General features: G+C 51.5%; 1 protein-coding gene across 1 annotated transcript; it reads right to left on the bottom strand.

The window, feature by feature from the left end:
• Positions 1–1398: 1398 nt before the first annotated feature.
• On the bottom strand, positions 1399–9560 carry ZP3 (zona pellucida glycoprotein 3). The gene is made up of 8 exons (XM_082430555.1): positions 8424–9560; positions 6294–6416; positions 5483–5582; positions 5229–5406; positions 5016–5133; positions 2426–2517; positions 2162–2289; positions 1399–1826 (listed from the first exon to the last, which is right to left on the bottom strand). The coding sequence occupies exons 1-8, from the start codon at positions 8730–8732 to the stop codon at positions 1609–1611; spliced, it is 1266 nt and encodes a 421-aa protein (XP_082286681.1). The 5' UTR covers positions 8733–9560; the 3' UTR covers positions 1399–1608.
• Positions 9561–15498: the final 5938 nt, after the last annotated feature.

The following is a 15498-nucleotide window of genomic DNA, read 5'->3' as shown; positions in this document are numbered from 1 at the left end:
CTCTGTTACTCAGTCTTCAGACAGTCCCATCTTACAGATGAAGTGACCTGCCAGCCCAGCCATGGCAGGGAGCCAGGCTGGCTTTCTGTCAGCCTCCAGGTTTTACTCTGCTGCTCGGTTGATCTCCCTGACAGGGACGGCCCATCCATGGCACTCAGCCCTTCAGTGGCTCTTTTTCATGTTATCAGCCCTACGTGGCCAGCCTCTTCCACTCTCCCCCTTACTGGACATCCAGGCCCTCCATTCCTACAGCCACAGGTTCTCGCCCTCCTCTCCTCCCTCCACACCCACCTCCCCCATTTTGCCCAGCTAGGACCTGCTCGTTCTTTGAGGATTTGCTCCAGGATCACCACCTCCAGGAAGCCCACCTCTTCTACCCCCGAGTCTTTTACTCCTGTACAGCACACCTGATGGGGGCAGGGGACAGGATTCCTTCTTGATGGAACTCCCCTGGCCCAGAGTACTTCACACACCTGAATCAGTTGGGGATTTTGTTGAGATGCAGATTCTTAGGTCTGGGATGGGGCCCCAAACTCTGCCTTTCCCACAAATCCCCAGGTGATGCCCAACGGTGTTCACAAAACCATGCTTGGAGGGGCAAGGACCTAGGCCTTCCTGTACTTCTGAGGCCTAGAATCACACAGATCTTGCTCTGAATGTATTTAAGTGCCATTTGACTCCGATCAGTTTATGCCTAACAGCCCTGCCCAGCAGGTACCAGCCCCGTTTTGCCCCCAAAGATGCCCAGGCTCACAGCAGGTGACTAGCAAAGCTGGGATTCCACGGTGAAGGAGATCTTCACCCAGTGAGAATGAGTCGCAGCTGGTGGTGAGGTTGGGCAGCTAAGGGCCAGCCGATGGTGGGGACATCACAGCCCTCAACAGCGAGAGCACGGCCACCTCCCCTGGAGAGGGGCCACAAGCTTCCTGGGCACCACCGGGGCACCATTCCCTTGCTGAGCACTCCCAGAGGCTGTGGCCAGGGCCTGGGGGAGCACGGCAGCTTCTGGGGGGGGAGTGATGAAAGTGGGGGAGGCCGAGAGGCAACTCCCCTCGGTCACAGGAAGCCCTGAAGCACCCACAGCTGGTGACTTGGCCATGACACTCACCCCCCAGAAGGGCTCCCCTACAGCGACTTCAGGTCCCACATGACCACTGCCCTAGACCATCACCTCTGGCCTTTGGGCTTCTAGCACGTGGACACGTGGCTTCGTGCCTGCTGCCGTTAGTGAAGGCGACTAGAAGTCCTTTCCTCCCTGCCCCCAGCCCTGGCATCAGATCCATAGGGCCCAGAGCCAGGACCCTCTGCCCCCCTAGAAGCGGGGCTGGCAGGGCCCACCCTACTTTAGCCCCCCAACACCTCTCATCTTGGCCTCCTTGGAGATGTGGGATTATACTTGCCCTGGGAAGACAAGCCCTGAGGCATCTGAGGAAGGCCTGAGGAAGCCCTACCCTCTCTATACACAGACTTGCTAAAGACACAACGGTACTTCGATTTCGCTGCTTGAACCCGTGACCCTGTTACAGTTGACCCTCCGCCCCTACACAGCCCCTCCCAATTCACCCCCATCTAGTTACTGTGCCACACCCCAGAGGCCACTTTCTTCTTTTATTGGGAAGCAGACGCAGGGCACACAGGGTGGGAAGCAGCCCGACGCCTCCCCGTGAAACCCAGGACGATGGTGGCCAGAGTCAGGGACACCACAGTGGCCAGGCCTAAGCCCAGCATCACCGAGGGGGGAGAGGAGGTGGACCCTTCCACACCGTGGTCGCTAGTCTTCCCCAGGAAGATCAGTGGCCCCACTGTGACATCTGCTTCTTCTGTCACTGAAAGACAAGACATCCAAGGGTCACTCTAGTCCCCACACAGGAGTCAGGTTAGGGGTTTGGGGTTGCTCAGTGGGTTCTAGACCAGTAGGTTTAGTTCTAACAGCTGCATTATTCTCCCACACCCCTGATTATGTGTCACGACTCCAGGATGACTGCAGAATGGCCCCGGACGACAGCAGGGCGAGGGCTTGGGGCCTCTCCCACTTAGCCCCGAAATGGCATCCCCCTAGGGGTAAGCAGCCTTAAATGGGGAACAAGTGTCGCCCTAGAGTGACATCCAGTGCCCTAGACGGAGGGGAGGGCAATAGCCCTGGGGCCCTCTGGAGACCTACCATGCCTGCGACTACGGGGAACAGATTGTCCCTCCAGGTGGGTCAGCCTCCTGGAACGGCCCGATACGCCACAGCGCCCCTTGTTACAGCATCGACAGATATCAACAGGGCCTTCTACCGGGGACCATCTGAGAGGGAAAGACACAAGGGTCAGACGGCTGTGCGGTCTGCAGGAAGCGGTTTGCTGACAGTAGGCACCTTGGGGGAATCAACAGGAGCGTGGTCAGTTTGCTACCCCGGTCACGTCCTATCTGGTCTCCTCACCTATTGGAGGACTTGCTGAAGGAACAGGCCTTGCTTATTTGGTCCGGGACTCGGTCAACCGGAGTGACCTTCAGGTGGCAGGTGATATATATCTGGAAATAAGAGCAGCTGTTACGAGGTGGAGTTCTAGGCAGTGCAGTGACTAGTAAGCCAGTTCTTCTATAACCCTTAACCCTTGAGGGGGAGGGGAAGCCCACTTTAGAGATGGGATAGTGCAGGCTCAGAGGTTAACTTGCCTCAGGTTTCAGAGCAAGTCGCAAATTGGCTTCTAAATCGGAACCATCATCTTTATTCCTCTGGTCTTTCCCATACTTTTCCAATCACTTAGCATGCCTAAGCCCCTGGGCCCATTAAGTCAGAACCTCAGGGACAGGAAATCAAATCCAAAGGGGCCAAAATCCCACCCGACCAGCTGGAGTGGGGGGAATTTTGACAAAACCAGAGCTCAGGTCAGCCTGCGTCCTCTTGGAAGAGGTCCCCACAGTCAGAGGTCCCCCTTCATACTTCAGGGTCTCAACACACACATGCACACACCCCCCAAGTCCTGCAAAGAAACCGAGGTGCCACCGCCTTTCCTAAAGCCTTCTGCAGAACCACAAACCTCGGCCACCACCTAGTGGCCAAGTGTGCCTGCAGGGTAACCGTTTCGGAAACTTGAACCATCCAGGTTGCACTTCTGGCTGCCTGCCTTCCATCTGCACACACACCCCAGCCCCCTCACCAAAGAAGGGCTTCCGGGTCCCTTAGTGTTCCTATTCCAGGAAGGGAACTGCTTTGACCCTCAGCTTCTTCCCAGAACATATTGCTGATGCTAAACTGGGGCTTCGGATCCCAGGGTAGTTCCTCGTTAGCTTTCTCCCTTGTGCCATAGCCGCCATCAGCCAAGCCACCCGCCCACCCGCCCTCCGAGAGCTCAAGGCTGCCTTCCATTGATAGGATCGTCCTCTGACCTTAGTCACCCCCACCCCATCCCTGGAGAGGCAGATGCCGGCTCAAGAATCACCCATGCTGATGGCCACCACCTGTGTGAAGCCTCATCCCCTCCTTCCTCACTCCTGGACCACCTCTCTGAGGTCGACTCCCTACCCCAACCAGGATCTTCTACCCTAGGACCCACAGGGTCACCGATCTGGGCACCGGGACCATTCCCGAGTCTATTTTCTTTTATCCTCAGCCCCATTCAACCCAGGACCTGCCATCAGAAAGCTCCAGGACATCTCCCAGTAGCTCCAGTTGTGCCCTTCCTTCTGTCTGTCTACCATCTGTAGCAGATGACGTCTGTTCTCTGGACAGAACTTCTGGGTGAGGTGAGGTAGCATCAGCGAAGTCTAAAAATTCACACCGCTCGTCCCTCAATGCCAGCCAGCCACGTAAGCCTCTGGTTTGGCGGTTTGTAAACCTAGCTGCTTATTAGACGCGCCAGGGAGCTTAAATGGCTTTTGATGCATTTCTAAATAAAGAGACTTGTGGCTAGGTATGGTGAGATACTAATGGTAGAACCTAAATTGTAGGTACATAGCTGTTTGCTGTGAAATTCTTTTGGCTTGACTTTTGAAGACTTTAAGAAACTGGAAAAGTTGATGCCAGGCCCCACCCAGTTAAATGAAAATATATGGGATGTATCAGTATTTTGATGATCCTTAGGTGGTAAGTACAGAGCCAGAGCTGAAAATCCCTGCTTTAGTCACTAATCCTTCCTGACCAGCTATTCCAAATTTCACATCCTCCCGATCCTATCTCAGGAAACTTGTTTAAAAACTTCTTGATTTTCGTCTGGAAGATTCTACCAGCACTTTCTGGCTAGAGGCCAGTCCTACCTGTGCTTCCCGCCCAGCCATCACGAGGGGTCCACATTTTAGCTCCCTCCTCCCTCTGCCACCCTTAGTGTCAAGTTGAGCTTCCTAGCTTAGTGGTTCTCGAAGGGTGGACCCCAGAGCAGCGGCATCACCAGAACCTGGAAACTTATTAGGAATGCAGATTTCAGGCTCCACTCCAAACCTTCTGAACCAAACCCTGGGTAGGGGGCCCAGTGGTCTCTTTCAACAAGCCCTCCCGGTGACGCTGATGCACTCAGGTTTCAAAAAGTCACAGGTCTAGCCTATGATCAAGTTCGAGAGGCTACCTAGCATGAAAAGTTCATACCTGCTTCCCTTGCCCTTCTAGAAAGCCTCCAGGAAGGCTGACACCTGCTCTTATTAAGTCCTTTACTCAGCCCATCTGGGTTCTGGCCCCGCTGACCTTGGTGAGGACAAGGTCAGTGACTTGGTCACCAGACGCTGCATTGTTGGTGCGCGTCCGTTGTGAGCTGTCAGCTAGGTCTCCTGCGTTCCTATTCTCCTAGTTTGTTCTGTTTCCAGGATCCCTGAATTTCTCCATCCTTCATGGATTTTCTACCGGTCTCTTAGGGCCTGTGCCTTCCTAAAGATCTCACTAGCGCCCATGGCTTTATCTACTCGATAAGTTACTAGGATAGGGCAGAACTATCAAATCACTGCTTAAGGGGACAGCTAGTGAGTGACCACACCGGCTAGTAAGCCTGGTCAGCCTGACCCTATGAGTTCAGCCTTATTCAAGGCTCTTAAGCCATTACCGTGTTTCTGGAGTCATTAGCAAAATGGAACACGTCCACTGTGAACTGCAGGGTCTCTGGTCTGGGTCTGGGTGTTTTGAAAGCAGATGAGGCATCGGTGAGACCGTCCACGAGACAACTTTAAAGAGAACAAGGGAAACACAGTTAAAGATCGAGGAGGGTGACACAGGTCGTGTTGCACAAGGGTTCCCTAGAGAGGTAGCCCAGCCTCACCCGTGGAAGTCCACGATGGTGTGATAAGGGAAGGTGCTCCAGTCCGGTGTCAGCGTGGCCACACAGTGGTCCACGAACACTCGCAGGGGCACGTGGCTGCCGGTGTGGACTTGGGCCTGGAGGTGGGCTCTGTCTCCCAGCTGGAAGGTGGGCGTCGTCTTCTCGGCGCTCCAGTTCTCTGCAAGGCACGGCCAGGGTGAGGGCCTGCCAGAGCGCCCCCTGCTGGCTGCCCCCTCCCAGCACTCCTCGCTCACCCTCCATCAGGCGCAGAGAGAAAACCAGCTTCTCCTCCGAGAACATCGTGGTCCTGAAGGGCACCCAGGTGGGCAGGATGGCCCAGCTGCTCACGTTGCCCTGCCTGGGAAGAGAACAGCAGCTGTCCACCCCTGGCCCGGGGCTCCAGGTCCCTGAGCTGCAGCCCCTACTAGTGACACACTGCCCTTCTCTGCGGTGTGTACGGCTCTGCCCAGATGTGTCTGCCCACTGTCCGAGGGCCCCCTCTCCAGGATCTTGTTCTGGGAAGCCCTTCCACACATGCCTCATCCCTTGTTTCCTCGTGGTATCAACACCATCTCCCCTCCCCCCTCCCAGATGGGCGGGCAGGGTTCAAGGCCTTCGCACTCCGCCCAGCACAGGGCCAGGTGTTGTAGTTATAAACCAGTCGCCCTGTCCTCCCCCCTCGATGCCCCAGTTCACAGGCACATGCTTCATGCTGGGGCCTCCCCACCCTCACTCAGCCACTGCGGGAGAGCCAGAGGGAGAGAGCAGGTTGTGATGGCCAAGGTCAGAGCCTGGAACCCAGCCCTGCGCTACTGAAAGACCACTTCTGAACTCTGAGGGGGCCAGGGGCCAGGCAGCCTCGCAGATTCTGCCAAGAGGCAGCTGTGGCCCCGACCAATTTCAGAGGCTCAGAGCAGAGGCAGCAGGCCCTCCATTCGCACCAGGACCGAGGGCAGCGACCACAGCCCGAGCACCTCCCCCTCCTCGCAGCTAGATGCTGCCGGGAGGCTGACGTGCTTGCCGAGGGACCTCTGCGCCACAGGCAGCGACAGGCCCATCCCACACGGACCTGGGGTAGCGGCACTCGATGGGGACCTCTGCGCGGTTAGTCCTCAGGATGGACAGGTTTCCCACAGGGCGGGGGTTATGGAACAGGAAGGTGCTGTACACCAGGGCGTCGTCGGTCACCTAAGGGAAAGGGGAGGGGTTAACCCTCCCAGCATCACCTGCCCTGATGCGCCCGCCCGGCCAGGGGCAGGAGGGCCGGCCGCTGGAGGTGGAGAGAACACAGGCCCTGGGCTCAAAGCCTGCTCCGCCGCTGACCCGTGGGAGAGCCTGGACAGGCACCCCCTTCGCACCTCTTTTCACCCCAAAATGGTGACACCACCGCAGGGAGTCTGGATCAGCTCCGTGTCATCACCAAGCAGCGCCCAACGACCAGAGACGTGGGGTGTATGCTCCCTTCTCAGACTGCTGCCCTCACCCCACCCTAACACACACACACACACACACACACACACACACACACACACACACACACACACACACACACACACACTCTTCCTTTTCCAGGAGAGGCCTGAGGCCAAGAGAGCCTCCAGGAAGAGGCAAAAAACTTCCAGAAATTTTAACTCACTGCCACAGCAGTTACTACCTAACTCGCCCTCCCTCTTCTGACTTATCTTCAAGCCCATTTCACACAAGGGGAAGCTGGTTTTTAGTGGTTGCCTGAGGCCGGAAGAGCACAAGCAGGTGCTTCTGGGGCAGTTTGCAGCACCTGCCCCCACCCCCGACCCCAGCCCCGCAGTGAACGGCTGCCTGGCCCTGCCCTCGGCCCGCTCAAACTTCAGGGGTGAATCCTAACTGTCTGTCAGCGAGGCCCCCAGGTGGAGCGGCTGCATATTCGTGGGGCCCAGTGCAAAGTGAAAACGTGGGGCTCCTTGTTCAAAAGGAAAGAATTTCAGGACAGCAGAGCATCACTAAGCCGAGTGTGGGCCGGCACAGGTGGCGTCCCCGGGAAGTCGCCCCGGCCCGCGGCATTCTCATCTGGCGAGACTGGGCAGATTGTCCTGCGGAGAGGTGTCATCAGGCTGTGCCCCGCGGTGGACTCAGCTGGGGATCTTAAAGCTACTGATGTCTGTCTCCACTTCCATTCCGATTTAAGGTGGGCTGTGGGAATCAGGAGTTTTAACCACTCCCCAGGTGATTCTAATGCCCCAAGGTTGGGCGTTACTAAATTAGGATCATTCCTTAACTCCTGCAGCTCCGGCCTCCCATGCTCTCCCCAGGGAAACAAGGCCCAGGAGGCTTCAAGGACAGCCCCGGGCACCACACTGAGACCAGAGCCCCAGAGGAGAACTCCGGGGGCTGATCGTGCTCCAAGGCCAGGTGGGCAGCGGGGCACGACAGAGGGGAGGACAGGCTCTCTGAGCGGGAGAAGTCGGTCCAGGGAATCGTGCACCAGCTGGGCCCGGTCCGACCCTGCCTTGCTGAAAGGCCCCTCCTCGGAGTCTGAGGCTCTGCCCCTCCCCCCTCTCCTTGGGAGGCGTCTGGCCCGAATATTACTCAGCTGTCTTCCTGTACACGCCCCCTACTTGAGACCGCTCCTATGGGACCCACTCTGAGCCTCTTCAACACAGATGAACACGATGCCCTTTGGCCCCTCCCTCAACATCACTTTTAGTTCAAGGCTTCAGAGCTATTAAACATGAATGAGGGATGCCAAAATTCTGGTGTGTTTTTTTTCTGTGATGACTTCTGAGCTTTCTGAGGTGTCAAAGTTCATCTCTTCCATACAAATTTCTAGGGCCCCTCGCAAGTGCTGGGCTACCCCCAGGGGATCCTATCACACCCTCCTCCCCTACATCAGTTACATCTCTCCTGGATGCCCTCCAGGGGTTCATAAATCCTCAGGAATTGGAGCGGGGGTGCCCAGTCTGGCCCAAAGTGCACTGCCACCTCTGGACTCCACCCTACCTCCCCAGCTTAGGCAACTAGAGGCAGGAACTCCCCCACATCCCCATGCCACGGAGGCCCAGCTTCAGGCCTCAACTGCTCCACCCACCCTACCCCACAAATGAAAGGAATTCACCCCAGCCCCGCCTCATACCGGCTCTGCATCCACACTCCCCCTCACCGGCCCCCTCCCATGTCATCCCACCGAAGCCGGGGCCGCCGAGGGGGCCCAAGCCTCACCTGCACACTGTTGCCACACGCATGCAGCCCAACCTCAAACCTGACCACGGTATCCGTGTCCATAGAGACCAGCGGCTCACAGTTGTCAGGGCCCAGGGTAAGGTCTGCAGGCCTGATGAGCTTCCCGGTGCCAAAAAGGTCTTTGCTGACAGTAACCACCAGCTGGTCCTCCTGACACTCCACCATCACGGCGGGTGGCTTCGATGGCATGAGATGTTGGGATTCATCATGCCACACGGGCTGGGGGTTGCACAGCTCCAGGCTTCCCCAGAGCAGAAAGCAGACAAAGAGCCTATAGCTCGACCCCATGATGCCGACGAAGCCACTCCCACTGGTAACCCCCGGGCAGGCACCACCCTGCCGTCTTATACCCCGGATGATGGTTACTCACACCTGGGCTCCCAGTGGCCTCCCTTCCCCAGCCAATCCAGTGGGCTAGGCCTCTGCTGCTCAAAGTGGCTCCCGGTCCTGCAGCATCGGCATCACCTGGGCGTTTGTTAGAAATGCAGACTCTGGGACTTCCCTGGCTGTCCAGTGCTTAGGACCCCACGCTTCCACTGCAGGGGGGCCAGGTTCGATCCCTAGCTGGGGAACTAAGACGCTGCAAGCCGTGTGGCACGGTCCCCCCCAAAAAAGAAATGCAGACTCTCAGCCACAGCCCAGGATGACTGAGTCAGGATCTGATTGTTCGCTATCTCCCCAAGTGATTTGTATTCACATTAAGGTTTGAGAAGCTGGGCTGGCAGCCTGGTCAGTCATAACTTCTCACCCCTTCCCTACTCCCACCCCTATGGGTCCACCCTTTGCAAGGCCTTGCCCTCATTGCCTAGAGAGGGAGCTAAGACCTATCCTGGATTTCTGGGGGGGGGACCAGGAGAAAGGCTTTGATTGAAGGATGAGGAGAATTTTATCAGAGACGGGAGCTCTTTCAGAGGAGAGAAACGGAGGCATCCTTAGGAGACCAGGGTATGTTGTGAGCCGCTGCTTAACTTTATGGGAGGTAGGAGGGAAGGGCGGTTCAGGCAGAGGCAGCTGTGTGAACAAAGTTGTAGACGGGGCACTGGGTGGGCTTGGGGGAAAACCCCAGGAACTCAGAGATGCTGGAGCCTCAGGTCCCCAGGGGGCAAGAGTGGCAGTTTAGGGGGCTGGGGAGGTGGGTGGGGCAGGATCGTGAAGGCACTGGGCTGAGATGCTGGACTTTGTTCTGGGGGGCGGGGCGGGGAAGGCCACAGAAGGGTACTGAAGCAGATGCGAGATCTGGCGAGCTCTGGCTGGGGAGGGGTAGGACTGGAGACAAGGGTCAGGGAGCTACTGCACCAGTCTTGGCGGACAAGGTGGAGAAGGACTGACAGGGTCAGCCCGTACTCATGGCCTACTCGGTGCCAGGCCTGGGTGAGACTCCTTCAGGAGGGGAGAAAGAATACAAAAAAAAAAAAAGAATACAAAAATATTCATGGCATTGAATTCCCAGGGGCAGAAGTGTGTACTCTCTAGCAAATGCTTGCTCCTAACGTGATTGAACCATACATCTAAGTTGCTTAACTATACTTCCTTGGTGTTTTTTTTAAATAATCTACTTGTAGGAAAATAAATAAATGCAGGGGAGAGATTGCCCGCACAACTTCCTTTGACCTGATCCAACACGGGTGAGGGGAGGGGGGATGGGGGAGGAAGCCAGCAGAGAGAAGCAAGTGAGAGGTCAGGTTCCAAGCTCGCCTGGGTGGCCTACCGCAGCAGAAACCCTCCCACCTGGGTTTCCTGCCCAGCAGGCCCAGAGGGAGGGAGACAGCTGTGGCCTGAGGCCCCTGAGGGACAGCCAGCCAGAGAGAGGGGAAGGGGCCCCTCGGAACTTGTTACCCACAGCCGTGGGTTGGTTGTGGTGGGCTGGGGATGAGCCTCCCTGAAGCCTCACATCCATCAGCCCCTCTCCCTCTCTGCCTTGGAGTTAACCCCCCTTAGAGGGCTTCAGGGAAAAAAAGACAGGAAGAAATTTGTGGCGGGGGGTGGGGGTGAGGCGTGTACCACTAGGGGGAGTCTGGGTGAGGATGGGGGAGAGTCTGGACGCACACGGGGTGGTGGTGAGCATGTGTGTTCCCCTTGTCCAGAAGGAGGACTAGAGACACCTCCATCAGGGAGCATAGCCAGTCCAGCCCGCAGGAACCCAACCCAGACTGGATTCTGAGTCTTTTACATTTTTCTGCGAAGTGCTGCCCCCTGGTGGCCAGAATGCACCGAAGCAGGGCCACCAGCTCAGAGCATTTTCCTTAAAATTCTTGAAAGCCCAGATAGTGGTTTCTAAATACTATTCATCTTTAAAAGCAGGACCCAGCTCTCCTTGGAGAAATGGCTGATTCCAGGGCTAGGGCCAGGAAAGACAGGGTGAATCTGGAACATCTTGTCATGCCAGAAAATGCCCACAAAGTGGTTAAGGATCTGCCTGCCAATGCAGGGGACACGGGTTCGATTCCTGGTCTGGGAAGATCCCACATGCCTCGGAGCAACTAACCCCCACCCCGCGCGAGCCACAGCTACTGAGCCTGTGTGCCACAACTACTGAAGCCCGCATGCCTAGAGCCCGTGCTCCACAGCAAGAGAAGCCACCGCAATGAGAAGCCCGCACACCGCAACGAAGGGTAGCCCCCGCTCGCCGCAACTAGAGAAAGCCCGCGCGCAGCAACGAAGACCCAATACAGCCAAAAATTTAAAAAATAAATAAATAAAAATTTTAAAATGCTCGCAAAATGATGAGAACTTGTCAAAGGAACACAGCAGTCAAATTAATGGGGTGGGGAGGGGACTGGCCAAATTGGGGACAACTGTACATCAGAATGAATGCAGACAGTAAGGACTACACATTGAATAAAATAAGAATTCGTGAGTGTCCATGCTGATGCTAAACACACACATAAAAACCCACGAATGAGAAAACTTTTCCCATAAAAGGGAAACTTCCTTACAATACAATGCCAACAAATGATCGTAGAAGGAAGATAGATTCAGAAAATAACAATTTGCAATCATCACACTACTAATAGACTCAGGCAAGAAGCATTAGTGCCTGTTAAAAATCAGCTGATAGTGGGCAGGGGAAGGATGGATTGGGAGTTTGGGATTAGCAGATGCAAACTATTATATACCCGTCAGGACTAAGATCCCGCAAGGCGCACAGCAGGACCGAAAGAAAAAAAAGGGTAAACAACAAGGGCCTACTGTGTAGCACAGGGAACTATATTCAATATCCTATGATAAGGAATTCCCTGGTGGCCTAGTGGTTAGGAGTCCGCCTTTTCACTGCTGAAGGCCCGGGTTCAATCCCTGGTTGGGGAACTAAAATCCTGCAAGCCACACAGTGCAGCCAAAGTTAACTCTTCTAAAATGTTCGCTATCACCTATTAAAATTTTAAAATATATATATATCTATCCCATGATAAACCAAAAAAATTATCTGATGCTGTGATGAAGATGTTAGCTAACCCTATAATCATTTTGCAGTATAAAGTCAAATCAACATGCTGTACACCTTAAACTTATACAATGTTATATGTCAATTATATATTGATAAAGCTGGCGGGGGGAAGCTCTGGAGATGTATGGTGGTGATGGTTACACAACTATACTGAATGCTATTGAACTGTACACTTAAAAATGGTTAAAATGGTCAATTTTATGTTATGGATATTTTACCACAATAACAATAAAAACAAAACTAGTTGATGGAAGTTAGAATACATAGTCTCGAAGTTTCTCCTTAAGGATTGTTTATAAATTACAAAGGAATAAGGGCTTCCCTGGTGGTGCAGTGGTTGGGAATCTGCCTGTCAATGCAGGGGACACGGGTTCAATCCCTGGTCCAGGAAGATCCCACATGCCGCAAAGCAACTAAGCCCGTGCGCCACAACTACTGAGCTTGCACTCTAGAGCCCACAAACCACAACTACTGAACCCACGTACCACAACTACTGAAGCCCACATACCTACAGCCCGTGCTCCACAACAAGAAGCCTGCGCACCACAACGAGGAGTAGCCCCCGTTCGCCGCAACTAGAGAAAGCCCGCACGCGGCAACGAAGACCCAATGCAGCCAAAAATAAATAAATAAAATAAATAAATTTTTTAAAAAATTACAAAGGAATAAGTGGCTACTTTACAGTGGATAAATCTGGCAAATAGCACTTTAGCCACATTGTCAAAGTTAACTATTAGTTGAATAAACATTATTATTTATTTGGTGGGATAAAAGGACATCACATGCCTCCTGATGTAAGGAGATGATACCCAGGGTTTAGAAAAAAGTTATGTATGTGTAAATGTGTGTGTGTGTAAACACACATGTATGTGTATACATACGTGTGTATATGTGTATGGGTATATATGTACATATACACAAAATTACGTGTATATACATATTACATACATACAGAGATAGAAAAAGCATATGTAGCAAAATGTTCATATTTGCTATATATGGGTAAAGGGTAAAGAGGATTTCAAAATAAAAGGTTAAAAATAAACCCTTTCTAGGTCAGGTTCAAGAGAAAGAGAGGACAAAGGGATTCGTTTTCAGAAGAAGGCTGTTAACCAGTTTCCAAAAGCAATGGCTGAAACAAAGTATGAGGTTAGTAGGTAGAAAACAAAAATATGTGTAAGTCCTTTGAGAAATAATTTATGAAACTTTACTGAAAGTCATCAGAGAATACCTAAACAGAGAGAGATTCCATATTCATGGATGGGAAATGCAACCTCAAAGATATCAATACTCCCAAAAGTAATTTATAAGTTCTATCAAAATCTCAACAGGTTGTGTGTGTGTGTGTGTGTGTGTGTGTGTGTGTGTGAGTGAGTGTGTGTGTGTGTGTGTGTCTGTGTGTGTGGAACTTGACAAAATGATTCTAAAATTTATATGGAAGGGCTAAGGGCCAAGGAAACCAAGACTTTTGAAGAAAAAGAACAATGTGAGAGACACACCCTAACAGATACTAAGACATATTATAGAGCCATGATAGTGAAAGCAGGGTGCTGGTAGGACAAGAAAAAAATACAGTGAAATAGACGAGAGAGCCCCAAAACAGCCACTTGCATAAGTGGAAATCTGATACATGACAGAAGGAACAGACGGACAACTCAGTAAGAGAAGCTGTGACAAGTGTTATCCATATGGGAAAAAAACCTGGATTTCTACTTCATACATAAAAATGAATTCTAGAGAGATTAAAGAGCTGAATGTGAAAGAACAAAACTTTAAAACTTTTAGCAGGAAATACAACCTCCCAGGGCAGAGTGAGATGAAGGGTATTTGCTAAATATGACCCCCATGCCCTCCCCCCACAAAAAAACACAAATCGTAAAAGAAAGGTGACTTTTTAGGGCATTTTCATAAATAATGATAAAATAGCTATAATAATAATAATTACCATTCATCATTTACTCACAATACACAGGGACTAGGTTCAGTACCCTAATCCTTATACCCACCAAGGGAAGTGTCGTTGAGTGCATTTTACAGATGTGCAAACTAGGACTCAGAGAAGTTGTACCCAAGGTCACGATGTACCAGTGAACACCCAAACCAAGTTCAATCCCAGATCTATCAGACTCTAGCTCCTGGTCTTTTGTCTCTAACCCTTACTGTCTCTCTGACACTTTATAGTAAAGTTAATAATATCAATTGGGTGTGTTGGCGGCGAGATATACCCATCTAAATAACTCTAATACAAACAAGTGTTAGGATTTACATGCCTCTCCCCCAGCTATTCATATCAGGTATTCAATAGGTGCTTTAAAGATAGGACTTTCTTCCTATCACCCTGGGAAGACAAAATAGCTGGTGTGTGATTAAGAATAAGAAACCAAAATTGTGGGACAGGTGGAATTTGCCAGACGTACCCACACACAAGCCACTGACACTACAGCCATGGCATTAATTCTGTAGCCAGACTTTATTTGTTATTTTTTTATTTTTTTATTGTTTTTTGTAGCCAGACTTTAGCTGGAGAGACCACGATGGGGTGAGATTTGGCACATTTTTTGTGCAGTGAAAGAGATGAAAAGAGATTTAGGGGTATAAAAGGAAAGCAGCTCTGGGAAACTTTTCACTATTTCATTATTAAATGTCAAATGGTATACAAAATTTACAGCCCACTTGACTTAGTACATGACTTTGATTACAGCTAAGGAAAATGAATATTTTGTACAATGTTTCTGGCTTTTACTTACAGAGTGTTAAAAATTACTTTAAAAAATAAAGTGTCGGGAATTCCCTGGCAGTCCAGTGGTTAGGACTCTGTGCTCTCACTGCCAGGGCCCAGGCTCGATCCCTGGTCGGGGAACTAAGACCGCACAGCTGCGTGGCACAGCCAAAAAAAAAAAAAAAAAAAAGGTGTCTAAAGGGAAAATGAAATCCACTCCTTCACACCCCCAACTATTGTTAACAGTTTGTGGTGAATCCTTCCAGACAATTTTTATATGCATATAAAATCACTTAAAAATACACTTACTAAATGCAATGTGGTATCCTGGATTGGATCCTGGAACAGAAGAAAAGACATTAGTGGGAAAACTGGTAGTATCCAAATAAAGTCTGGAGTTTGGTTAATATTAAGGTATCAATGTTAATTTCTCAGTTTTGACAAATGTATTGTGGTTGTATAAGATTCTTGTTAATGTTAGGGGAAAACTAGGTGAAGAATTTATAGGAACTCTGTGTACTATTTGGGCAATTTTTCTGTAAACCTAAAATTATTCCAAAAGAAAAAGGTTATTTTAAAAATACGCTTAAAATGGGGATCATATTCTACACTGTTCTGCAACCTGCTTTTTCTCAAAAGAAGCAGAGGACATCTTTAATGCTGAAAATCACTTCATTCTTTCTGATGGCTGAATAGAACCATATATGGAGGTACCACAATTTATCCAACTAAAGTTCTCGTGCTGAACATGTAGATGACTGCAATTTTTTTTGTCACTGCTACAAACTAGAACTTCCTTGTCCATCTATCTTTCCATGCCTGCTTCGATATTTCTGTAGGATCAATTCTTAGAAGTGGATTTGTGGATCAAAAAGTATCTGTGTTGGGAC

Source organism: Balaenoptera physalus (genome assembly GCF_965194825.1).
Source record: "Balaenoptera physalus genome assembly, chromosome: 16".
Taxonomy (NCBI): domain Eukaryota; kingdom Metazoa; phylum Chordata; class Mammalia; order Artiodactyla; family Balaenopteridae; genus Balaenoptera; species Balaenoptera physalus.
This window is presented reverse-complemented; position numbering and strand designations above follow the sequence as displayed.